Genomic DNA, 27,055 nt, shown 5'->3' with positions numbered 1-27,055 from the left:
TAGCATCCACTCTTGAATCCGGTCTAGTTACTCGTGACAGAAGGACCTGACCACAAATGGATTCAGTGGAAGCGTTATCTTTACAGGAGTTTTTCACCTCAAACAACGCTCGCTTAGATCAACAAGAAGAGCAGATGTTGGCAACCTGGTGTGCCATGCAAGCTCTTGTAGCGCAGGTGTCCGAGCTCACTACCCAGGTACAGCTGTTAAGATCACCCACTCCCACCCCCACCACTCGTTCCCCCAACGATAGCGGACCACGCTCACCAGCCCAGACTACCCACCCCAGAGATGTATGGCAGAGAACCTAATCTCTGCAGAGCCTTTCTGACCAAATGTTCTATGTTTTTTTCACTCCAGCCTCTCATGTTTGCCACTGAGGAATCCAGGGTGGCCCTGGTGCTCACACTACTGACTGGCAGAGCAGCGCTATGGGGAACGGTGGTGGGGAAGAATCGACATCCCTGCTGTGCTGGAGTTTAACAAATACTTCTCTATGGACTCCTCGGGTGCAATCAGTCATTTGCCAGAGGGCGAACCCATGCAGGTGGGGAGAACTCGGCTTTCCCGGGAGGAGAGAGAACGGCGAAGAAGAAGAGGACTGTGCATTTACTGCGGAGTTGCAGGACATTTCCTGGTCAAATTTCCTGTAAAAGGGGAAGCCCGACAATAGATCTGAGACTGTTGTCGGGTGGAGTCTCGCTTAGCAAAGCCTTGTCTAATACTCTCCTCCCGGTAAGACTGAAATGGGCGGCCAGAGTCTACGAATGCAAGGCGTTAGTGGACTCAGGAGCTGAAGGTAATTTTCTGGATGTAACATTGGCTAATATATTTATATATTTATATATGTGACATTGACTTTTATATTTTCCTCTTTTTCCATTTTTTCTAACTGACTCTCCCCTTGCTCCTGTTGTGTTGGGTCATCCCTGGCTCTCCCAACACAACCCTAGGATTAATTGGGGCCAGAGTTCTGTGTCTGTCTGGAGCGAGTTATGTTATGCGTCCTGTCTTATGTCTGCTTGTCCCTCTGTGTCTTGTTCTCTGTTGCAGGATGAGGTGGTGAACCTGTCAAACGTGCCTGCAGAGTACCGTGACCTGAAGGAAGTGTTCATTAAGTCCAGAGCTGCTTCTCTCCCTCCACACCGTCCATATGACTGTGCTATAGATCTAGTTCCAGGTATGTCTCAGCCTAAGGGCAGGTTATATTCACTTTTGGTTCCTGAAAGGGAGGTCATGGAGAAATATATTTCTGATTCTCGGGCAGCCGGGCTCATTCGTCCTTCTCCAGCTGGGGCAGGATTTTTTTTTGTCGTGAAGAAGGATGGCTCCTTGTGACCTTGCATTGACTACCGAGGCTTGAATGACATCACGGTAAAGAATACTTATCCTTTGCCATTGATGTCTTCAGCTTTCGAGCGGTTGCAGGGAACATCTATCTTTACTAAATTAGATTTGCGTAATGCTTATCATTTGGTTCGCATAAGAGAGGGGGGATGAGTGAAAAACCGCGTTTAATACCCCCAGGGGGCATTTTGAGTATCTGGTTATGCCGTTTGAGTTATCCAATTCCCCCCCGGTTTTCCAAGCACTCGTTAACGATGTGCTGAGAGACATGGTCGATCAGTTAATATATGTCTACCTGGATGACATTTTGATTTTTTCTTCTTCTCTCCAGGAACATGTTTAGCACGTCAGACGAGTGCTCCAGAGGCTGTTAGAGAATGGGCTTTTTGTCAAGGTGGAGAAATGCAAATTTTCCTGCACAGTCAGTTCCGTTTTTGGGTTACATCATCTCGTCCGAGGGAACACGGATGGATCTCAACAAGATTAAGGCTGTGGTGGATTGGCCAACCCCTGATTCCCACAAGAGCCTGCAGAGGTTTCTGGGGTTCGCCAATTTCTACCGGGGTTTCATTCACAATTTCAGCCAACTAGCCGCTCCTCTGACTGCCTTGACCTCTATCAAGTTGGTGTTCAGGTGGTCCAGGGTAGCCGAGGCTGCATTTTCCAACCTCAAGAGCCGCTTCGTTTCGGCTCCTATTCTTATTGCCCCTGATCTCACAAGTCAATTTGTGGTGGAGGTCGACGGGTCAGAGGTGGTAGGTAGGTGTGGTTCTTTCTCAGCGTGCTGCTTCAGATAACAAGGTTCATCCCTGCGCCTTTTTTTCTCATCAATTATCCTCTGCCGAGTGCAATTACGACATTGGTAACAGAGAATTGCTGGCCCTTAAGTTAGCATTGGAAGAGTGGCGTCATTGGCTAGAGGGTTCGGGGGTTCCCTTTATTGTCTGGGCCGATCATAAAAACCTTGAGTACATCAGATCCGTCAAACGCCTTAACTCCAGGCAGGCTCACTGGGCACTATTTTTCAGCTGTTTAGATTTTTCCCTTTCTTACCATCTGGGTTCCAAGAACATCAAACCCGATGTGCTGTCATGTATTTTTGATCATTCTGAATGCCTGTCCTCTCCCGAGTGCATTATACCCAAGAGACTCGTTGTCTCTATGCTCATTTGGGAGATCGAATCGAAGGTTCGCACAGCCTTAGAAGGGGTAACACCTCCACCTGGGTGTCCAGTCGGTTATTTGTGCCGGAGAGGTTACGGTCAGACATTTTTCAATGGGGTCATTGTTCCAATGTGGCTTGCCACCCAGGGATTGGTCGTACTAGAGTCCTGGTTAGACAAATGATTCTGGTGGCGTTCCGTGGCTCGTGACATCCGAGATTATGTTTCGGCCTGTTCAGTCTGTGATCGGGATAAGACTTCCAATCGTCCACCAGAGGGGTTGCTCCAACCGCTGTCTCTCCCTTCGAGACCCTGGTCCCACATCACACTCGATTTCGTTACTGCCCTCCCACACTCCCGGGGCAATACGGTTGTTTTGTCTCGAAGGTGGCTCATTTTATCCCCTTGCCCTAATTACCTTCTGCCAAGGAGACAACAGTTACTGTTGTAGATCATGTCTTTCGCATTCATGGCCTCCTGCTAAACGTGGTTTCCAACAGGGGGCCCCAATTTGTATCCAAATTTTGGAGAGAGTTTTGTCGATTACTGGGGGCGAGTGTGAGTTTGTCTTCTGGGTTTCACCCTCAGACCAACAGCCAGACTGAGCGGGCCAACCAGGATCTGGAGAGGGTGTTGCGATGTTTGGTCACACAGAATCCCACTTCCTGGAGCCAGCAACTCACGTGGCCAAAATCCTTCAAACTGGCTGTTATTAAGCCTCTTACTAAAAAACCCACAACTTGACCCCAAAGAACTAGTTAATTATAGACCGATCTCGAATCTCCCTTTTCTTTCAAAGATACTAGAAAAGGTAGTATCCTCAAAATTATATTCCTTCTTAGAGAAAAATGGCATCTGTGAGGATTTCCAGTCAGGATTTAGACCGTATCATAGTACTGAGACTGCTCTCCTTAGAGTTACAAATGACCTGCTCTTATCATCTGATCGTGGTTGTATCTCTCTATTAGTGCTATTGGATCTTAGTGCTGCGTTCGACACTATCGACCACACTATTCTTTTGCATAGACTAGAACACTTTGTTGGCATTAATGGAAGTGCATTAGCATGGTTTAAATCGTACTTATATGACCGCCATCAATTCGTAGCAGTGAATGAAGAGGTATCATATCGTTCACAAGTGCAGTATGGAGTACCGCAAGGCTCAGTACTAGGGCCGTTACTCTTCACGCTTTACATGTTACCCTTGGGAGATATCATCAGGAAACACGGTGTTAGCTTTCACTGTTATGCTGATGATACTCAGCTCTATATTTCTTCGCGGCCTAAAGAAACATACAAATTTGAAAAACTAAAGGAACGCATAGTCGATATAAAAAACTGGATGACGAGTAATTTCTTACTGCTAAATTCTGAAAAAACAGAGGTGTTAATTATAGGGCCTAAAAGCTCTGCATGTAATGACCTAGAACGCTGTCTAAGCCTTGATGGCTGCTCTGTCAATTCTTCGTCATCAGTTAGGAACCTAGGTGTGCTATTTGATAGCAACCTTTCCTTAGAAAGCCACGTTTCTAGCATTTGTAAAACTGCATTTTTCCATCTCAAAAATATATCTAAATTACGGCCTATGCTCTCAATGTCAAATGCAGAAATGTTAATCCATGCGTTTATGACCTCAAGGTTAGACTATTGTAATGCTCTATTGGGTGGTTGTTCTGCACGCTTAGTAAACAAACTCCAATTAGTCCAAAATGCAGCAGCTAGAGTTCTTACTAGAACCAGGAAGTATGATCATATTAGCCCGGTCCTGTCAACACTGCACTGGCTCCCTATCAAACATCGTATAGATTTTAAAATCTTGCTTATTACTTATAAAGCCCTGAATGGTTTAGCACCTCAGTATTTGAATGAGCTCTTGTTACATTATAGTCCTCCACGTCCGCTCCGTTCTCAAAACTCTGGCAATTTGATAATACCTAGAATATCAAAGTCAACTGCGGGCGGCAGATCCTTCTCCTATTTAGCGCCCAAACTCTGGAATAACCTACCTAACATTGTTCGGGAGGCAGACACACTCTTGCAGTTTAAATCTAGATTAAAGACCCATCTCTTTAACCTGGCTTACACATAACATACTAATACACTTCTAATATCCAAATCCGTTAAAGGATTTTTAGGCTGCATTAATTAGGTAAACCGGAACCGGGAACACTTCCCATAACACCCGATGTACTTGCTACATCGTTAGAAGAATGGCATCTACGCTCATATTAGTCTGTTTCTCTCTTATTCCGAGGTCACCGTAGCCACCAGATCCAGTCTGTATCCAAGTCAGAGGGTCACTGCAGTCACCCGGATCCAGTATGTATCCAGCCCAGATGGTGGATTAGCACCTAGAAAGGACCTCTACAGCCCTGAAAGACAGCGGAGACCAGGACTAGAGCCCCAGAGACAGATCCCCTGTAAAGACCTTGTTTCAGACGACCACCGGGACAAGACCACAGGAAACAGATGATTCTTCTGCACAATCTGACTTTGCTGCAGCCTGGAATTGAACTGCTGGTTTCGTCTGGTCAGAGGACAACTGGCCCCCAGACTGAGCCTGGTTTCTCCCAAGGTTTTTTTTCTCCAATCTCTCACTGATGGAGTTTTGGTTCCTTGCCGCTGTCGCCTCTGGCTTGCTTAGTTGGGGACACTTCATTTACAGCGATATCGTTGACTTGATTGCAAATTATTGCACAGATACTATTTAAACTGAACTGAGCTCCATGATGACATCACTGTATTCAATGATGAACTGCCTTTAACTGTCATTTTGCATTATTGACACTGTTTTCCTAATTAATGTTGTTCAGTTGCTTTGACGCAATCTTTTTTGTTTAAAGCGCTATATAAATAAAGATGACTTGACTTGACGTGGGTTGAGTACACACATAACTCATTACCAGTGTCGTCCATGGGCCTTTCGCCTTTCGAGTGTAGCTTAGGTTACCAGCCACCTATTTTTCCCAGTCTGGAATCCGAAGTCGCAGTCCCCTCTGCTCACGCCTTCATCCAGGGGTGTTGTCGCACCTGGAGAAAGGCCTGAGAGACTCTTCTCCGGGTGGGACAACGTCGTCGTCGTTTTGACCTCCCGTCTACGTCGTTGGTCAAAAAGTGTGGCTTTCTACCAAGAACACCCCCCCCCCCATACGTAACAAACTTGCTCCCAAATTTATTGGCCCATTTCCTGTCACTAAGATTCTTAGTCCAGTGGCAGTCCACCTCAAACTTCCTCCGGCATACAGGAGAATTCATCCTGTGTTCCATGTTTCTAAATTAAAGCCCATTTTTCATTTACCACTTAATCCACCTGTTCCTGTTCCTCCACTGCCACTTCTCGTAGATGGGGAGCCTACTTATTCAGTTAATCGCATTCTGGACTCGAGGCAGAGGGGACGTGGGTTCCAGTACTTGGTGGACTGGAAAGGTTACGGTCCGGAGGAGAGAAGTTGGGTCCTGCCAGGGACATATTGGATCATTCCCTTATTGATGATTACAATCTACAGGTAAGATCGATGGGGAGCGCCAGGAGGACATATTGGACATATTGCATCATTCCCTTATTGATGATTACAATCTACAGGTAAGATCGATGGGGAGCGCCAGGAGGCGCTCTTAGGAGGAGGGGTACTGTCACGGTTCATAGGATCACAATCTCATCTGTGCTTTGTTTTCTGTGTGTGTGTGTGTGAGCATGGTGAGTGGGTGTGGCAGATTATCATCACGAGCGATCAGCTCCAGCTGTGGCTCGTTTGCCACGCTATATTATGTGCGTTACCCCATCTTGTGTTGTCAGATCCTTGGTGTTTGTCCTCTCGCTCCTGGTCATTGGTTCCTCCAGTGTCTGGATCCTCAGTTTCCTACCTCTTCCTCCGCGGGGATTTGTCAGAAGTGGCTGCCCATTTCGTCCCTGCGCTACAGAGACCACGAGCCCTCAGCGAGCCCATGTTTTGGCATCGTCCAAAAAACTGTTTGTTTAGCATAGCTCTACACACACACACACATAAAGGCGTTTTCTTTATTTTAGACTATAATCAATCAGTTACAAATGCATCTGGTATATGGATGTGTTGTCTGTATGTTTCCCTATTACATTAGTCTAGCTAGCACTGTTTATTTGTATTAGTTAAGCACTAAATGCTAATATTCAGGTGTATGAATGTATCTCTGGTTTAATATCTTCTAGATGTTTCGTTATTGGTATCAAAATGATCTGCTCTTTATTCCTCAAACCATGATGAACTCTATGTTACTGTGAAATACGTCATACTATTTGTACCATATTTTGGGTAAAACTACACCAATTATTCAGGACAGTCATAAAGCATGCAAATGAGGTGTCACTGGGACAAAGAAACACTTTCCCACTGAAACTATACACCTTGTTATTGGTCAATCTAACCAAAATGGGTGTTACAGGGAAACCAGATAAAACCTCTCCCACACCCAAAAAGGGGGCTTCTCTTCACTTTCGGTTCCCTGGAGACCCCCATCACCTGGGAAACCCTGCGACTCCTATTCCGGGGGGAGACCGATCTTCTGGCAGTTTTAGCAACTTTGTTGATTCACTTCGGAGCAGTCACCTCAAGGATGAAATGACAAAGCTGTTACTCCTAACAGGATTCAACAGGAATCTGCGCATTATATATGCACCAGGACACTTTACTCAGCACCTACAAAACCAATGCAAGTAACCACTTGTTAACTATTTAGATGCGCTTCTAGGCTTTGACCCCTTTTAATTAAGGTAATGTGATTCTTTGATGGTTCTTAACAGGTTGTGATTAGCTGATGAGTAAATACTACTATTACTTTCTACTCTCTTGCGCACAAGCGCTACCTCTCTCTACAGTGCGCTCTCTCTCTCTCTCTCTCTCTCTCTCTCTCTCTCTCACTCTCTATTAGGGCTGGGCGATATGACAAAAATGTAATCTCAATAACTTTTTTCCATATTGAATGATAACAATATAATGCTAAAGCTTTAAAAGAGTATCCCAACAATGACTGAAGCCACAAAAATTAGAGGGTTCATTAAATTACACTTATAGTTTAAAAAAGTATAGTTTATAAAAAAAAAATAATAATAAAAAAAAAGATTACACATTTGGCCTTAAAAATTAAAACAACTTACTAAAATAAATGTAAAAATAAAAGTTGGTGACAAAAAAATAGTAAATGAGGGTAAATGTCCAAAATGTAAACATAATACTATTGTAAACATCATTTGTAACACAATTACAAATATACAGTACAGGTTTCAGGTACGACACACTCACATATTCTTACCAGAAAGGGCATCAGTGAAATCAGCAAGTGGGTTGAGAGCCTTGCACACAGACTCGAGAATGTCAATGTCCTGCTGTGAGGGAGCCAAGTGCCTTGTTTTTTTATCAGCTAATAAAACTTTTGCAATGGCCTTCTTCTGCTCTAGCACTCGTGCTATCATGGGATGGTGTGACCCCGACCTGGTGGGTGATTCTGTGATCAACTTGTTCTTTGGCACCTTGAGCTCCTCTTGAGTGACCGCTAGATTCTTTAAAGGCAAAGTTGTTTATAAAAATTACTTGTTTGTGATGATAAAAAGTATTTTGTGATGATAAATTACAATGTTATGAGATTTTCAATCAACGAGAAACTACATTTAGAGCACGCACACTAGGGCTGTCTTTTTATCCCACAAATCTGAGTTCAATAAAGGCTAGTTCACACTGCCCCAATAAACTGACATAATGGCTTAAGCATGCCATGACAACTTCAATGCCAACAGAAATGTAACTGAATCAAAATTTAATGAATTATGAGAAATTATCACATTATTATTGTGGAATAGATGCATTACTTATATTTTAAAACATTATTGGCATTTAACATGCTTAATATATATGCATATTTATTAAATAGCATCAAGCAGGGCTAGACGACCATTTATTTATTTATCCCTGCCTTTACAGCACACAACTACACGCAAGTTGGTGTTTATTAAGGCAGTGTGAATACAACACATTTTTTTTTTAATTATGCAGTCAAACGTGATAGCCTTAAATGCTGTGAAATCAATTAAGGTATTTTATAAAACCTCATATGCTGTTTTTAGCACTGAAAACTTTACCTTTTTTAACTTACCAATGGCTAGATGTAGCCGGTGACCAAAACACTGCAGACAAGTCCAGTTTTTAAGTGAGACAGCCTTGACGATGTTTGTGCCGTTGTCCGTTGTAATGCACACCTGGCAGTACTCGCTAAGGCCCCAAGATGCGAGTGCATCCTCCAGACCCACAGAAAGTATTTCCGCAGTATGGTCGTCCGGAAAATATGCAGTTTGCAAGCATCTTGATTGCAGACCCCACTCCTCATCAGTGTAATGAATGGGTGAGGCTCATATATGGCTCGGATGTCCGGCTCTACCATAGGTCGGAAGTAGTGGCAAAAAATCTCACGTTCCTTCGATTATTTTCCAGCTTTTTGTGACACTCTTCATATAGCTGAGGCAGTGCAGTTTTGGAAAAGTATTTTCTTCCAGGGAGTTCATACCGGGAGTCAAGCACTTTAACTAATTTCCTAAACCTGTCTTGTTTCACTGTGCTTAGGGGCATCATTTCTTTTGCTAGAAAGTAAGAAACGGCCCTGGTTATGTCCTTGCTCCTTTTGTAACTCTTTTCATAGGGGGTAATAGCCACGAAGGACGACATGATAGATTTTTGCTTTGGTACAGCCCTGCTGCTGGCCCTTCTTGTTGACGGAGTAGCATTGACCCACATTTTCATGCTCTCGGTGTGGTCGTTTGGGTGATACTTCTTTAGGTGATGGAATAGGTTTGTTGTGTTGTCATTCTTGGTTTTCACAAACTGACGTCATTTTTTACAGATCATTTTAATCTGCGCCTCATAAAATTTTAGATATAATGGAATTCATGCTACCTTTTTTGTCCACAATTTCATCATCTTTGGATAATAACTCGAGGTTAGTTTCACTTTCGTCGCCACTTCCACTCATTTTTTTTATTCCGTCGTCATCATGTTGAGTTTGCTTGCAAAGTGCAGTATGAAATGGACTTTGTACTGTGACATGCACGTGCATGCTGATAGGCTGTTGTCGCATATTTCTGCTGTGTGATTGGCTCTTGGATCAATCCATATTCGAGTAAAAATGTCCAGAGCTTATCATCCTTATCAACATAAATTTTATCGCAATTCGAAATGATATCGTTTATCGCCCCAGCCCAACTCTCTATCCATAGTTTCCTTGAGTTGGCATCTATGTTTAATGTTTGTTGGTATGTGTCTAGTCAGATGTTGCATGTTCCCCTGTAGTGTAGTTTAATAAACATCCATATGTATTCACACTTGGTTGTCTGTGTTTGCTGCTCACAGGACGAGGTCACTTTAACGTTCCGGTTTTGTTACATGCTCTGGGAGCAATGTATTAGTAGTAAAATTATTTTTCGTGGCCAGAGAAATAATTTTACTTAGAGTCAATAGACGATTAACACCGTCCGTGCTGCAGACGAACAAACCATTTTATTGTTCTATTAATGCTATAATGCTACAAGTAATTCCTGAAGATGAATATAATTGATAATAACCCATTATGATTAATTATGTTCATCTCACTTTGAGCTAAAATTTGTTACAGAAATGGTGGAGAATTTAGGGCAACGTTTTAAGCCTAGTTCTGTGAGCAGACTCAGTAACCATGGTGTGTTTCTTATGCATGTTCATTCAAATTAAGACAAATCAAGATCCAACTGTGTGTTTTTGTGAATTAATGTGTAGGCTATACACGCCCACGTTCCGAGCCTTAACAGTTCTCGAGTTCCTCATTGAGAAACCAGCCACTGTTAATGTCTCAAGTTAACTGCAGTTTATAAAATTTGACCCTATAAAACGGCTAAACCTTTTATAGTGTGTCTCAATGCAATTTTAACCGCCCTAAATTGAGTGAAGAAATCCTCTTTTTGTTTACATTTTGCACATTTAATGTACCTCTTAACACCAGACACTGTTGACAGTCAGTGTTTCTGGGGGGGGGGGGGGGGACTGTAATTGTGTTACAAATGATGTTTACAATAGTATTATGTTTACATTTTGGACATTTACCCTCATTTACCATGTTTTGTCACCAACTTTTATTTTTAAATTTATTTTAGTAAGTTGTTTTAATTTTTGAGGCCAAATGTGTAATCTTTTTATTATTATTATTATTATTATTATTTTTTAATAATAAACTATACTTTTAAAGTGTCATTTAATGAACCCTCTAATTTTTGTGGCTTCAGTAATTGACAGGACAAAATACACACATGGCCATCTCCCCTGCACCTGACCATTAGCCCCATGAGACTGTACACCCCATGTACACAACACAATTGGACACATGCCTTTCAGCATACCGGTCACCACACAAACCCGTTATCAAGACTCCTGAGGAACCCAATCGAAAAGGGGGGCAACCAGGAAACAGCATGTTGGAAAACAAGGCGAGACTTGGAGCTCTGGTGACACTAAAGTAAACCAAACTTTTATGTCACTTCTAACTCTTTGATAGACCCCACACTGAAGCTCAGAAACAGAACTGAACTCTTAAGGCCCAAAGGCGTTTACTGAACATGCAGTCATACACACATACCACCTTCTTATTCAGCAGGAATTGTAGGTGGGGGGAGTGAATGTACAGCGCTCTCTCCACCTTCAATACCATGACTGAGGTGCCCTTGAGCAAGGCACCGAACCCCCAACTGCTCCCCGGGTGCCGGAGCATAAATGGCTGCCCACTGCTCCGGGTGTGTGTTCACGGTGTGTGTGTGTGTGTTCACTGCTGTGTGTGTGCACTTTGGATGGGTTAAAAGCAGAGCACGAATTCCGAGTATGAGTCACCATACTTGGCTGTATGTCACATCACTCACTCACTCATAAAGAACTGCTGGATCACACTTTGCTGAACTTGACACAGCCGAAACTCCAGGCTGAAGTGCAAAACCCCTGCCACTTCAGCCAGGCAGGTCACCCAGACAGACTGTCAGATCACCGAGGTCATGAGAAAACCTCACAGCCAGCCATGAGAATATGGCCTTAAGCGTCACACTCTTCAAAGCATGCACCAAGCACACACCAGACCTGCTACTTCCTGGTTCTCGCAGACCTTGCAACCCCCTGGGGAAAGCCCTGTCAAGAGAACTTCCTGTCAGACCATACCAGACATTTACTCTGGTGAATATATGAGACTGCAGTCCCAGCATAAACAGAAAGGGGTTGCTGTTCAGCTCAACAGACAGCGTGGCCAAACCCTCAACCACATACCTTCGAGGGAATGGATGGAACCTGGCCCCACTTTGAGCAACACCCCCTTTTCTGAAGAGACATCCTGCACCTGCCGACAACTGCCAGTGCCTCATCCCAAGGAGTTTCATCTGAAAGCTGGATTCACCAACTACTGCCTTAGTGCTGGTCTACACCAACAACATGGCCAGAACTAACGGGGGTGCCCACTTCAGCAGAACACTGCTCCCACCAGAGCACAAACTACTCAGATGACAAAAAGAGCCTGCTCTGCATTTCCTGAACCATCCAACAATTCTCCAGTCACAACGGAATATGGAAAGTGATCACAGAGATGTGCCTCCAAACTTTAATGGCCCTCAACAGCCAACACATCTGTACAGAGGACCAACACCCCCAAAGCCACAGGAGACCAACTTTCACCTCCATGGTACCCACCTTGTGGCCCTGGCACTAACCTAACAACGCTAGCATCGCTTAAATGCAAACCTCCGACACCTAAATAAAAACTATTCTTTGCCACCTCCCTAACCCCTCCAACCACCTATCACATCTGCTCAACTTGTTGCTACTCCAGCCCTCGAACTACTGCATGATGTCAAACACATGCTGTGTATGATGAACAACATTATATAAAATATGTCCCTGGTGACCACACTGCACCAAAGCTTGTGGTGTCACAATGACAAAGGGGGGTCACGGTAATGTATGCCCACAATGCACCATGTGCTGGACACCACAGTACTAGAGACACTAATGAGACACTAAAACGTGGTGGAATATGACAGAGCATGCCGGGTTGCTGTCAAGTCCAAACAGCAAATCCAAACCACAAAGCCCCATTACAACACACTCCACTTTTGGTTTGCAATCACTAAAATGACACTTAGCTGTTCCACCACATATGGGCATATAACACCATACAGATCTGTGTTAGTCCTCACTTTCCAGTCTGCCAGCATGTCACAGACTGCAAACCCCACTTCCCAGGGAGGAGATGTGAACACCTGGCTAAGAGGCATGACGGATAGCCTCACCCACAAGACCACTGAACTGTTATTATTCTGAGTAATAGTCATGATTCAGAAGAGACTCCTGACACACGACTCAAACCAGAATTACAACCATGGGGAGCTAACCAAGGTCACCAGTTTCCTAAGCTACACCTTCACAGTCAAGCTGATACTAAGCGTCAAGCATCGCACCCAGCTTCAGAAGGAGCCGACACACGCCCAAAGCCACACAGACAAGCTAGCTGTGAAAGTCCAGGATGATTTCAAGCATTAGACCACTGAGTTCCTGAGAGAGCTATTGCACATCTCACACTGCAAAGACAAGCTCGAAGTGAAAACCCAGGATAAACTCAAGGTACCAGATGGAGTGAAGCAGGAAACAAAGGAAAAAGTTGAACAGCTCCAAGGAGCCTTGCACTTGCTGAATGTGCCTGACAAGAACTAAAGGTTTCTCAGAAGGACCTGATAAAACATCTCCAGTCTGCAGAACAGCTACTAGAGAAAGCCAAAACTGACCTTAAGGTGATGTGATTCTTTAATGGTTCTTAACAGGTTGTGATTAGCTGATGAGTAAATAATACTATTACTCTCTACTTTCTTGCGCACGAGCGCTACCTCTCTCTACAGTGTGCTCTCTCTCTCTCCATCCATGCTTTCCTTGCGTTGGCGTCTATGTTTAATGTGTGTTGGTTTGTGTCTATTCAGATGTTGCACGTCCCAGTGTAGTTTAATAAACATCCATATGTATTTACACTTGGTTGTCCGGTTTTGTTACCTGCTCTGGGAGCAATGTATTAGTAGTAAAATTATTTTTCATGGCCAGAGAAATAATTTTACTTAGGGCCAATAGACGATTAACACGGTCCGTCCTGCGGACGAACAAATCATTTTATTGTACTATTAATGCTATAATGCTACAAGTAATTCCTGAAGATGAATGTAATTAATAATAACCCATTATGATTAATTATGTTCATCTCACTTTTAGCTAAAATGTGTTACACTTGGATGTACGTCTTTGATTACATTGCATGAGTGCCCACTTCTGTCAGAACCCTTGCAGTGGGCTGAACCGGAAGTAAGCCCTTGATCACTTAGAATCAGCTATTCAGTTGGTTTATTGTTTATATTTTCCTCTTACAAATTTGTTTGGTGCAGCATTCTATATGTATATAGGTATGCTTGGGCTGTTATAAATGTAAAAAAAAAATTGTTTATATATTATAGAGTTGTTTGGGGTGGGAATAAATTAAACGTGATCTGTGCTGACAATATAGTCATGTTGCATTGTGGTCTATAGAGCAGCCAGAAGTGTGCATATGAAGCAGACTCGCTGCCTCTGTCAAAATCGAGGGGTTGAGGGTATGTCCATGTAAACTTACGCAGATGATATAAAAAAAATATTATAAAATACAAATGAACACTTATATTCAATCATTTTAAAATATTTCTTATCCAATTAAAATAAATAAATAACAATAATCTTCATTTACTAAAATATTTTTTTTATTACATTTCTGTCCCCTTCATTTCTGAAATTATGGCTGTGCCCCTATGAGTGCAGGAAATAGAAAAGAACACAAACCACCTTTTACATGAATGGCCTAAAGTCATATTAAACATCCACAAAGGAATCAATTTTTATTTTATAACAACTAGACAATTCCTGACCTTAAGCATCCTATTCCAGAATAGGAATATATTTTGGATTCCCAAGCCTAGGTATGGGTTAACATGTTAAATAAAATGCTCTTTTTTTTTTCTACCGAAAATGTTCCTATAGTCTGTCATGGTGAGAAAGAGGCGAAGACTCAAATAGAGGCAGAATGGTCCTTTTAATAAGAAAAGGAAACAAAACTAACAAAAACAACCCGAGGGGAAAAAACAGGCAGACTAGAAACTGCACTACAAACAGACATAACACCACGGTAGAAAACAACAGATCAGCACAGGATTCTTCTTTCTGTTTATTGGTGGTTGGCAGACTAGCTTATTAGTGCATTACCGCCATCATCTGAACTGGAGTGTGGAGCATCGATGCATGTATATGTATGTACAGGTCCTTCTCAAAAAATTAGCATATCATGAAAAGATTCTCTAAACGAGCTATTAACCTAATCATCTGAATCAACTAATTAACTCTAAACACCTGCAAAAGATTCCTGAGGCTTTTAAAAACTCCCAGCCTGGTTCATTACTCAAAACCGCAATCATGGGTAAGACTGCCGACCTGACTGCTGTCCAGAAGGCCATCATTGACACCCTCAAGCGAGAGGGTAAGACACAGAAATAAATTTCTGAATGAATAGGCTGTTCCCAGAGTGCTGTATCAAGGCACCTCAGTGGGGAAGTCTGTGGGAAGGAAAAAGTGTGGCAAAAAATGCTGCACAATGAGAAGAGGTGACCGGACCCCTGAGGAAGATTGTGGAGAAGGACCGATTCCGGACCTTGGGGGACCTGCGGAAGCAGTGGACTGAGTCTGGAGTAGAAACATCCAGAGCCACCGTGCACAGGCATGTGCTTTTGAACCAGAAACAGCGGCAGAAGCGCCTGACCTGGGCTACAGAGAAGCAGCACTGGACTGTTGCTCAGTGGTCCAAAGTACTTTTTTGGGATGAAAGCAAATTTTGCATGTCATTCGGAAATCAAGGTGCCAGAGTCTGGAGGAAGACTGGGGAGAAGGAAATGCCAAAATGCCTGAAGTCCAGTGTCAAGTACCCACAGTCAGTGATGGTCTGGGGTGCCATGTCAGGTGCTGGTGTTGGTCCACTGTGTTTTATCAAGGGCAGGGTCAATGCAGCTAGCTATCAGGAGATTTTGGAGCACTTCATGCTTCCATCTGCTGAAAAGCTTTATGGAGATGAAGATTTCGTTTTTTCAGCACGACCAGGCACCTGCTCACAGTGCCAAAACCACTGGTAAATGGTTTACTGACCATGGTATTACTGTGCTCAATTGGCCTGCCAACTCTCCTGACCTGAACCCCATAGAGAATCTGTGGGATATTGTGAAGAGAAAGTTGAGAGACGCAAGACCCAACACTCTGGATGAGCTTAAGGCCGCTATCGAAGCATCCTGGGCCTCCATAACACCTCAGCAGTGCCACAGGCTGATTGCCTCCATGCCACGCCGCATTGAAGCAGTCATTTCTGCAAAAGGATTCCCGACCAAGTATTGAGTGCATAACTGAACATAATTATTTGAAGGTTGACTTTTTTTTGTATTAAAAACACTTTTCTTTTATTGGTCGGATGAAATATGCTAATTTTTTGAGATAGGAATTTTGGGTTTTCATGAGCTGTATGCCAAAATCATCAGTATTAAAACAATAAAAGACCTGAAGTATTTCAGTTGGTGTGCAATGAATCTAAAATATATGAAAGTTTAATTTTTATCATTACATTATGGAAAATAATGAACTTTTATCACAATATAAAAAATTAACTAAAATTACCTTAAAATAATACTAAATAATAATACTAATAGTCATAAATAAATAAATAAATAAACATAAATAAACATCATTATATTCTTATATAATTTCCTGTACCTTTAAGATATTTCAACAAAGCAAATCTAATTCTTATTCCTTTTTAGCTTACTTAATATATCTACTAGCATCATGCTTCCACCTTCTTCTATTACTTTAGCTTCTAACATTTGTCGTTCGTTGTTATATGCTCTTCAATGCAACAGTACATGCTCTACAGTTTCACAAATCCCACAATGCATGCATAATCCATTCGGATGTTTCTTAATTCTATTTAAATTTCCATTCAATGCAGTATGTCCTATTTTAATTCTTATTATTAACGAATCCCCACTTCTTCTTAATCCCATGTCATTGTTACATATTCCTACTTCCCTTTGAATTCTATATCGATGTCGTCCAGTCTTCTCTTTCTCCCAAAGTTTCTGCCATGCATTTATAAGAGCTTTCCAAATTATTGTTTTTGCTCCTGCCTTACTAATTTTTATGACAATTCCTATCTGATTCAAGTGCAAAGAATTCTTAGCATGCTTATCTGCCTTCCCATTTCCTTCAACTCCAACATGTGCTGGAACCCAAATAAATGAAATAAAAATGCCCTGATTTTCCATTCTCTATATATACTGCAGTATTTCAAGTATAACATCTTGTCTCCAGTTAGACTGGCGTGATTGGAAGCTCTTTAACGCAGCCAATGAATCTGAACATATTACCATTTTTTTTTAATTCTATTTTCTTCTACCCACTGGAGAGCCATAACAATAGCTACCAACTCTGCTGTAAATACAGATAAAAAAAATCTGGGGTTCTTTTCTTAATAACTATTTCATAATGTGGAATAACTACTGCTATTCCCGTTTTCATAGTTTCTGGATCTTTTAAACCATCAGTAAATATCTGTATCATATCATAATACTTCTGATCCATATAATTATTAACTCTTATTTTTATTAGATCACAATCCTGTTTCTTCACTTCATCTGTTAAATAAAGATCTACTATAGGCATTACAAACATCCACTGTGGAACTGCTGACATGTGTACTGTATTAATGAATTTTATATTTTTTACCTCTATTGATTCCGCTATTTCCTCCATTTCTTGACCAATATTCTTAATATTACTTTTTCCATTTTCCCAACTTTTTAACAATATTGCTTTAGTAGGGTGTTCATTGTTGTGCCCCATCAAAGAGTGCCCAATATACCATTTTCAGTTGTTTACGTCTTATTTCCAACGGCATTTCTCCCATTTCAACTTGCATGGAAGCTCTAGGGAAAGTTTTAAATGCCCCACCACATATTCTCAAAGCCTGCGTCTGTACAGCATCTACTTTTTTTAGTAGAGACTTACTCGCCGACCCATAAATCATACTACCATAATCTATTGCTGATCGAATGATAGCCATATATATTCCTAAGAGAACTTCTACTTGCACCCCAATCACTACCTGCTAGACATCGCATAACATTCAGTGCCTTTTTGCACTTGGTCAGCAGTTTCTCTACATGTGTATTAAAAGTCAATCTTGAGTCCAACCACACTCCAAGAAATTTTACCACTCACACCTGTTCCAGAAGCTGTCCATATAATGAAATTAATATTTCTCTTTTTTGTAAAACAAATGATTTGTGTTTTGGCTACTGATATTCGAAAACCCCATTTCAGTGCCCACTCTTCAACTTTATTGCAGCCTGAACTTTCTTAACTGTATACGATACATTTCGGCCTCTTTTCCAAAGTGCCCCATCATCCGCATATAAAGATCTACCCATATCCTGCTGTAAACCACTGAATATATCATTTATCATTATATTGAATAGAAGAGGGCTACACACACTCCCTTGAGGTGTTCCATTTTCAACTGCATAAACAGTAGAACAAGATGCTCCCACTCTAACCTGTATTTTCCTCTCAAAAAAAAAAAAAAAAAAAAAAAAACAACACCCAGTGTAACAATATAAAAACTCCATAGTCACGGGAAGAAGGAGGCGGGAACCGGCGGACATTCAAATAAAACTTTAATACCTAATAAAGATAAAACAGCGACTCGAGACCGGTGAGTGGAGCAGGTGTCGCTCCCACGGCTCTCGGCCCTGCCCCACTCGTCACATACACCCCCCCCCTCCCTCCCTCCGGGGGGGGACCGCTCACGGTGACCTGCGGGAACCTGGGGGTAAGGAGTAAGGACAGACGAGGCGAGAGAAAAGGAGATGGAAGGATGAGGAGCGACAGAGACGAGAGAGGGGAGGGAGGAGAAAAAAAATTCCGGTTCCCAGACACGCTGCCGCTCGGCCCTCCACCAGCTGGGTGAACTCTTCCACTGATTCCAGCACTGGATGGCCCTCGGTGGACGGCACGACACTCCTCCGCCACCCGGTGGACGGCGACGGCTCCTCCGCTTTCAGGCAGCCGGCAGGAGTCCCCCGTTCCCTGCTCCTCCCCATTCCGGCGGATGGCAGCAGGCTCCGGCCACCTGGCAAACGGCGGCGACTCCTCCGATCCCTCACGGACGGCAGCAGTCCCTCCACATCGCGGGCGGCCAGCAGCGAGTTCGTCCGTCCCCGGCAACTCACTCCAGGCCACCGCCTCGAGCATCCATGGCGCCAGACTGCTACGCCCTGCTCGACGGCACCGCGGATTCACCCCAGCGGTGAGGGATCTTCGGCAGCGCGTCCCTCCTTCCTCCCGGTTTTCGGCACCAGTGTAACAATATAAAAACTTCACAATCACAGGAAGAAGGAGGCGGGAACCGGCGGACACTCAAGTAAAACTTTAATAACCAAATAAACATAAAAAGGCGCGACAGCCCCTCACGGTCGACTGCCGCGCACAAACCAAAAACCAAACCCAAAATAAAGCCCAGGCCTGGTCCTCTCTCGTCCTTCACTGTCGTCGCTCCTCTTTTGTATCCTCCCAATCTCCTCCGTGGGACTCGAGACCGGTGAGTGGTAGCCTGGGTGCCAGCCTGAACCCCGCCCACAACATTTTTTGTACGGGAAGTTCGGTCTGGAGTCGATCCATTGAGGAGTAATTATGTTCGGCTCCCAGAAGGCCGAGCCAATCAAATTGCCAGGGCGGGCTTTAATTGATGATGGACAGGCTATCTGCGGTTACGTAAGATAGGGCATCTTGGAAGGGGTAGGCTCACGATCTCTTTTCTCTGAAGCCTCAGATGAACACGCTTCTTCAGCCTTGTCTCTTTCGTCGTCTTTCCATTTTTTAAAGTTAGTCAAGTCGCGTTGCAACCGTGTAATAAAGTTGAGACAGGGCCGACAAATGCGATAAGATTTATTTTCATTATTGTCGAGATCTAATCCTAAACGGAGAACTTGTTCGTATATACATGCACCTTTTGTGTTTCTCTCAAAAATGTTATTCGTGCTTGTAAGTACTCCGCGAATTCTTAAATTATTTTTACAACAGCGGCAAAGATCGTTTACACTCATTACTTTCCTACTTCTTCCAGTTCCAGCGTGCGTGCGTGCAGTTGAACTCTGTTGACAACTATGCGTCGCTCAACATACGTCACTTACTGCGTTGCTCTGATTGGTTGTAGGTCTATCCAATTGAGTGCAGAGTTGTTTTTTTTACTGGTTCGGTTAAGACACGCCCCATAATTAAAGTGCAATGGAGCAGTATCAGACTCACATTCTGCCTAGAATATGAGTATGACAAAGTCAGGCTAGGTGAGTGGAGCAGGTGTCGCTCATTTCCCAATCACTCCACCGGCCCCGCTCCGTTCCCACGGCTCTCGGCCCCGCCCCACTCGTCACACCCAGTTATAAATTCTTCCTCTAATTCCCATATTCTTGAGTTTTATAAGTAGCCCTTCTTTCCATAACATGTCATAAGCTTTTTCCACATCAATAAAAACTGCAATCACAACTTTATCTGTGCCTTTCTTATTTCTGATTCTAAACATAATAATGAATCCATTGTTGTTCTACCTTTCCGAAAGCCACTTTGATGAGGAGTAAAAAGACCTGTTTTCTATTACATATGTAAGCCTACTTGTAATCATTCTCTCCATAATTTTGCACATGTTTGATGTTAGTGCTATCGGCCTGTAATTTGTTGCTTCTGACCTATCTTTGCCAGGCTTTCCTACAGGGATAACTATTGAATGTTTCCATGCTGAAGGAAGTTTGCCCTTTGCCCATATTTTGTTGTATAACTTCAGTAATTTAAGAAGTGCTACATCTGATAATTTTCCTATCATACTATAACATATCTCGTCCTGCCCCAGAGAAGTTTCTATTACTTTAGCAATTGCTCTTTTATTCATAAAGTGCAAAATCTGCATCTAGCGGGTTTCCACTTGCTTCACACTTGTTCAAAATATCAGGATTTTCTCTCCTAACTCTCTCTCTACGCTCCTTAGCCTCTTCAGTCAAATTACTACTACAATTTACTTTTGCAAATATTTTAGCTAGCATCTCTGCCTTCTCTTTATTTGAAACTGCAATTTCATTTCCATTCTTTAATACTGGCATGTTAAAATTCTTGCAAATACCTCCCATCCTTCTAATCATACTCCAAATATCTGAAATCTGTATTTCCCATCCAATATTACAGTAATTTCTCCAATAGTTTCTTTTAGCTGTTTTAATAGTTTTCCTTACTATAGCTTGTGCTTTCTTATAACGTCCGAGTATAAATACGATTATTTAACTTTCTTAAATGCTTTATTCCTTTGTTGTATAACTTCTTCACACTTTTTATTCCACCATGGAACTGACTTCCTTTTCCTAACTGTTGTTTTCTTTCCTGTTATCTCTGTCGCTGTTATATGTATAAGATTACTTATTTTTTTTTTATTATATTCTTCTATTCGATCTTCCTGGTCATCCATTTCAATAATTCTATTACTACAAATATAACTGAATACTTCCCATCCTGCATTCTTCAATTTCCATCTTTCTAGGTTTCCTTGTTCTGCCTTTTGTATTCTAACACCAATTCTGCTTTTTACTGGATAATGATCACTCCCTATTGTTTCCTTCAAAATTTTCCATGTACAAATGCTTGCCATATTTTCTGATACCAATGTAAGATCTAGTACTGACTCCTGGCCATTTACAATGTTCACCCTTGTTCCTGATCCATCATTAATACACACCAGTCCATTTTCATCCAATAATTCTTCAATTACTTTACCATTAAAATCTGTATTTTTACTACCCCATAAAGTGCTGTGACTATTAAAGTCACCACACCACGTTATCCCCACTTAATTCCACCAACTCTTCAATTTTTTCTTTTTGTAATTTTTTACATGGGTTATACAAGTTGATCACCCTGACGCTACCTTTATCAGTTCAGATTTCTACCATAACTTCTTTTTCATTATTACTAATCTCTATACCTCACTCCTTGTTCAATAAAAGTTATTACACCTCCACCTGTTCCTATTTCCCTGTCTTTCCTTACATTTTCATAGCCTTCAATTCTAAAATCAAGATGAAGTTTTAACCACGTTTCTTGTACACAAATAACCTTTGGTTTGTTGTTAATCTTCAATATACTTTTTAAATCCCTGCCCATTTGTTAAAAAACTCCTTGCATTCCACTGAATTCTCTCAAAATACATTATGTACCTACCCCATTAGTAGCCTGCGAACCTTGGGGACCACCTACAAGTGCTTCTTTAACTGACTCTACTGTTGTTTCTCTTATGTCCAAATATTTCTCAGCTGCTCTAATTATCTTAATTCTTTCTGTTCTACTTGTCGTTTGAGCCAAGCAATTAATTACCTCTGCCACAAATGTTACAAATTTAATTTTATCAACCACTAATGAATCCTTGTTGATTCTGCACTGATTCTTTTGATTTTGGATTTTCACACTTGTGGATTCATTTATTTTTGGTGCTTCACTACTTTTCACTCTTTTAATAGCATCAGCATATGATATTCCTTTGGTCATCTTGACATTTTGGACTTTTATTGCCCTTTTCCTGACTTCACATCCTCCATATGCTGAGCTATGTTCTCCCCCGCAGTTACAGCATTGCAGTTTAACATTGTCCACACTCCCCATATTGATGTTCTCCTGCACATTTACCACACCTTTGCCTACCTTTACATATAGCAGCCACATGACCATATCTTTGGCATTTAAAGCATCTTAACGGCAGTGCTACATATTCCCTTACATTGTAGCTCATAAACCCAACCATCACTCTTGTTGGCAATACTTCTTCAAACTGGATCATTATAGACAAACTGTAATGTCTTTCCTCACCCCATCCCTTGTACACTGCATCTGTTTAACTTTGCAAACCTTAGATCCAGTTAAGCTCTTTTTAATCTCATCCTCTGACACTTGTGTTGGAATTCCATATATGACACCTTTAGTTGTTTTCCTCTCTTCCCATTTTGAGCATTTTACTGAATTACTTGCCAGTGTTTTTAATCGCAATGCTTTTTCTCTCTGATTTTCATCTCTGCATATTAGCATTATATTTCCGTCACGTAATGTTTTTGCATGCTTCATGTTCCCTAGTTTCATTTTGAGTGCTTCCGTTATCATTAATTGGTTCTTTGATCCAGGCACTTCAGATTTAATGATAACCTTATGTTCTTCCTTCCTTTCCACGATTCTTCGACTACTTTCCTCATTATCACTATCCGTATTATGTTGATGTATTTTCTTCCTTTTCCTATTTACTAGGTTCCACTCCATTTCAGTCCTACCTCCCTCACCAGCTTCCAGTCACAGTTCAGTGCTGCCAACCGCCGTCAGAAAGCGACCTCTCCAGCCTCTTCCGCCTCGACCTCAGCACAGGATTACAGACACCAGGAGAATAAATAGGGAACCTAACGAGGGAGATACAGTCGGAGTAACTAAAAAATAATGATGAAACAAGATGGGTGGGGTCAGAAAATAGACAGGAGAGTGCACATGGTACCAAACAAACACAACACAAGCCATGTGCTCACAGAAAACAGTGTCATCTGGTGGCCATCCTGGGCACACGAGCTGAAGACTGTGACAGTCCACCATTGTAATTATTACAAACTGTGATTTTAAACCATTCAAGTCAAGAAGACTTGTGGGCTGTTTTCTCTGCTACATACACATCCTTGTGAAAGTGTTCTTTAGCCTGCTGATTTTCATTCATAGTATCAGCCATGAAATATTTTGCAATAAGATGATATCTAAGATTTTTTATTTATTTATTTATTTATTTTACTATATTGGAATCAGAATTAGGAATTTAACAAGAATTGGAATCATTAAAATTCAAACAATGCCCAAACTTTTTGGCATTCTTTTTCTGAATATGTCAGTTTGACGGCTTGGGCAGAATATCCTTAAACACACCCCTCCAACCATTAGATTGCTATGAGTGAGAGACAGAGAGGAGGAGCGCAAACATAAATCCATGCCCTCTATTAAATATTCAGTTTTAGCTGGAAAAACTTCACTACACTGTAATAAAGTCGGCAGCAACTTATGGTTCACACAGACCTTAAAAACAACCACATAATCTTATACGTGAATGTTCTTTTCAAAATTAGTTATAAAACAGTTGCTCCTGGCAACAGGGATAGGTAGTATGTTTGCTTAACATAGCATCAAACATGACAATTTATGAGACTATTGTCATGTTTTGATCCAAAATCACTATCACTAATCACTAAACAGTTAGCTTCTGTGGTTCCATGTTGCTTCTTCTCACAGTGAGACAGAAAAAGGTTTTTTTTTTTTTTTTTTTGTATAAAATTTTATACTGTGATACAAGCTATGTCAATTACGTTGCATTGCAGTTGTGTGTTTATTGTCTTCCACATTTCAGCATTCAAAGCATCTCTATCTGAATGTTATTCAGCTAGTGATATCCGAAGCATTTGTCCATATAAGGAACTTCCTGGGTCTCACTTGTGAAACATTACAGACATTACAGTAAGTGAGTGTTAGGATTAGGGATAACCCTGCTCCATAATGCTCACATCGCCTCATTTAGGGTAAAAATAGAAAAATAATACTAAAGTACTTTGTAACGCAGTTACTTGAGTAGTTTTTCAGCAAACTACTTTTTTTACTTTTACTGGAGTCATTTTATTTTTCAGTACTTTTACTTGTACTCAAGTAAATTATTCCTTAAGTAGCAATACTTTTACTTAAGTACAATTTTTTTGAACTTATTCCACCACTATGTGTTATATTTATAATTACAATTCCCCACCTCCAGGTCACTCACACATTTGAAGATGAAACGTTACATGGAACGCATTCTGGGAAACACTATCCCATGCAGTGTCTTCAGATGCAAACATCAAATATCAGCAAATGTAGCATGTAATCCTGGCATTCCATGCATACAGAAAATCCACATATTCACAGAAAACAGCATACTGCAATATAGTAGGAGTTTGTATGGTAGTATGCCATTCTGAACAAAGTTTCTGTACTGATTTCAGTGTACTTTATATTTACCAGATTCTGGCAAATATAGTAGGTCATCCGGGTATTCCATGCATACAAAAAAATTGCATACTATGCACAGCATACATACTGGATACTGCAGAAATAGTAAGAGTAGTATAATAGTATGGCATTTCAAACACAACCCTAGAATGTGGTGGACGTTACAGGAAAATAAATCCGGAAGATGGCAGTAGTGAATTTGAATGTAAGCTGGCGTTAAATCCCGAAGAAGAAGAAAAGGTTGCATGTAACCCGGAAATGTCTTGAACAGTCGGATCATCCGTGAGCGTAGAAGATGGCAGGGGTGTTTGAGGTAGAGGTTGACGGCGTGGAACATAATCATGGACATGGACATCGCGACGACGCCTCTCAGGTTGGATAACAAAATATGTCAAAAGAGTGCGAGGCTTGCTGACTGTTTGTTGAATCTGATAATCACTAATAATTCGATTGTACTTGGGATTTTTTAAACGATTTTTTCGTTACCTTTTATATATATATATATATATATATATATATATATATATATATATATATATATATATATATATATATATATATATATATATATAATGTATGTATGTCATATGAAGGTTTTCTTTGCATTGGTGCCGTCTGTGCCAGACAAATTATGTACTGAAGAAAAGAGGTCGAGTTAGTTAAAACAATTTCTGACAAAACACTGTTAATTAGGTCTGTGAATCTTTGGGTATACAGCTATTTGATTCGATTCACGATTCATGGGTTTTCGATTCGATTCAAGAACGATTTTTGCAAGTTCCGAGCGATTCGATTCACAATTAAATTCGATTCGATTAACGATTCGATTCTGCATTCTTTAAGTGCATTCACAGGATTATTTAAACGCTTCCCCTAGATTCTTTATATGCTTAGTCAGGGGGCAAGTTACACAGCAGCCTTTATGGTTAGAGTGCCATAGGTTACAAAAAAAAAAAAAAACCCTTTTGTCCATTGTAATATCATAGTTTAATGATGTTATGGCATGACATGCCATATGTAGAAATTGATGTAAGCCAAAATTTTAAAAAAGAGTTTTAAAAGTAGTTATGTATAGCTTAACATTTTTCACACCAGGGGCGTAGCCATCATTTCTGAAATTACAGAAATGTCAAATACAATATTTCTATGTATGTATGCATTATTATTATTATTATTTAACAAGAAATTATTTTCTTATGTCTTACTTTGAATTTGCTATAAGAAATCAAATACACTGCTGGACAGTGGACAGTAATCAATCATTTATAATCTATAATTTTTTTCCTAATGGCAATTTTATTATTGTTTTATATACAAACAGTTATTTACATTTTCTGCACAGAATAAGGTAGAAAATATACTTAATAGTTTCTGTACTGTAATAAGTGATATGTCAATTAGCACTGCGTCATTCATATATTTTATTTATTTATTGTGTTTATTGTTTTAACGTTTCAGTTATTTTTATGCAGTTTAGCTGCAGATATAGCCTGTCACGTCTTAAGTTCTTTTAGCATGAGATCACTTCTCTTTCAGTGCGAAAACTTCATCTCATTATATTAAATAAAATGCTATAGTATTAAACTTTTCCTCTCCATCGGCGAATGATGATTCTGAAAGAAAACGCCCGATGTCTGTTTGCTAAATGCATCTGATTATTAGATAAACCTTGCACTCTTTTTTTCAAGGTTGTTGTTAATGCTGTGGTTATTTAAACAGTTTCTTTCATACATTCGGTTGAACGACATTGTTAAAACACATGTATCATTCAGTGGAAGTGTGCGTATGCTTAAAACACTTACATTTTTGCTCCATCAATGCAATAAATGCCTTTGACTGCTCAGGTAATGTCATCGTTATGACCGAAAGCCAATTAAAAACTACAGAAAAGCAAAACTACTTCACTTTATCATTACTGGCCACAAGTAGGCTACTAAGAAGAGATCATACATCAGCTGTTCAAAAAAAGTGTCAGTGAGACGAACGGAGTGTGAGCGCAATCATGTGACAGTCACATGCGGTAAACATTGGAGCACGTGAAGGAGAGATGCAAGGCACGAACCCTGTTCAAGGTCTACATTAATTCCTGCTTGTAGTAATTTAATGTGTCTATATTTTGAAAGCATTGATAGGCCTGTCACGATAACAAATTATTGCGATAAACGATAATATTGTCATTCTAAGACCAGTTTCAACTAGGGCTGCACGATATTGGGAAAAAATTACATTGCGATATTTTATTTTTCTGCGATATATATTGCGATATGAAATCTAATTAAATTTTTTCTTACAAACAAAAATGGGGTGAGCACACTTACATTCTCATTTTAA

The 27,055-nt window shown here is 41.0% G+C and overlaps 1 protein-coding gene across 1 annotated transcript in view; it reads left to right on the top strand.

The window, feature by feature from the left end:
• Positions 1-24,951: 24,951 nt before the first annotated feature.
• Positions 24,952-27,055, top strand: part of rnf121 (ring finger protein 121) — a 108,551-nt gene continuing 106,447 nt past the window's right edge. The window contains exon 1 of the mRNA XM_042748411.1: positions 24,952-25,097. Within this exon, the coding sequence (XP_042604345.1) occupies positions 25,020-25,097 (78 nt within the window). The 5' untranslated portion in view covers positions 24,952-25,019. The remainder of the gene's footprint in view (positions 25,098-27,055) is intronic.

The sequence above is a fragment of the Cyprinus carpio genome, chromosome B21, assembly GCF_018340385.1.
Source record: "Cyprinus carpio isolate SPL01 chromosome B21, ASM1834038v1, whole genome shotgun sequence".
NCBI classification, from domain to species: Eukaryota; Metazoa; Chordata; class Actinopteri; order Cypriniformes; family Cyprinidae; genus Cyprinus; species Cyprinus carpio.
This window is presented reverse-complemented; position numbering and strand designations above follow the sequence as displayed.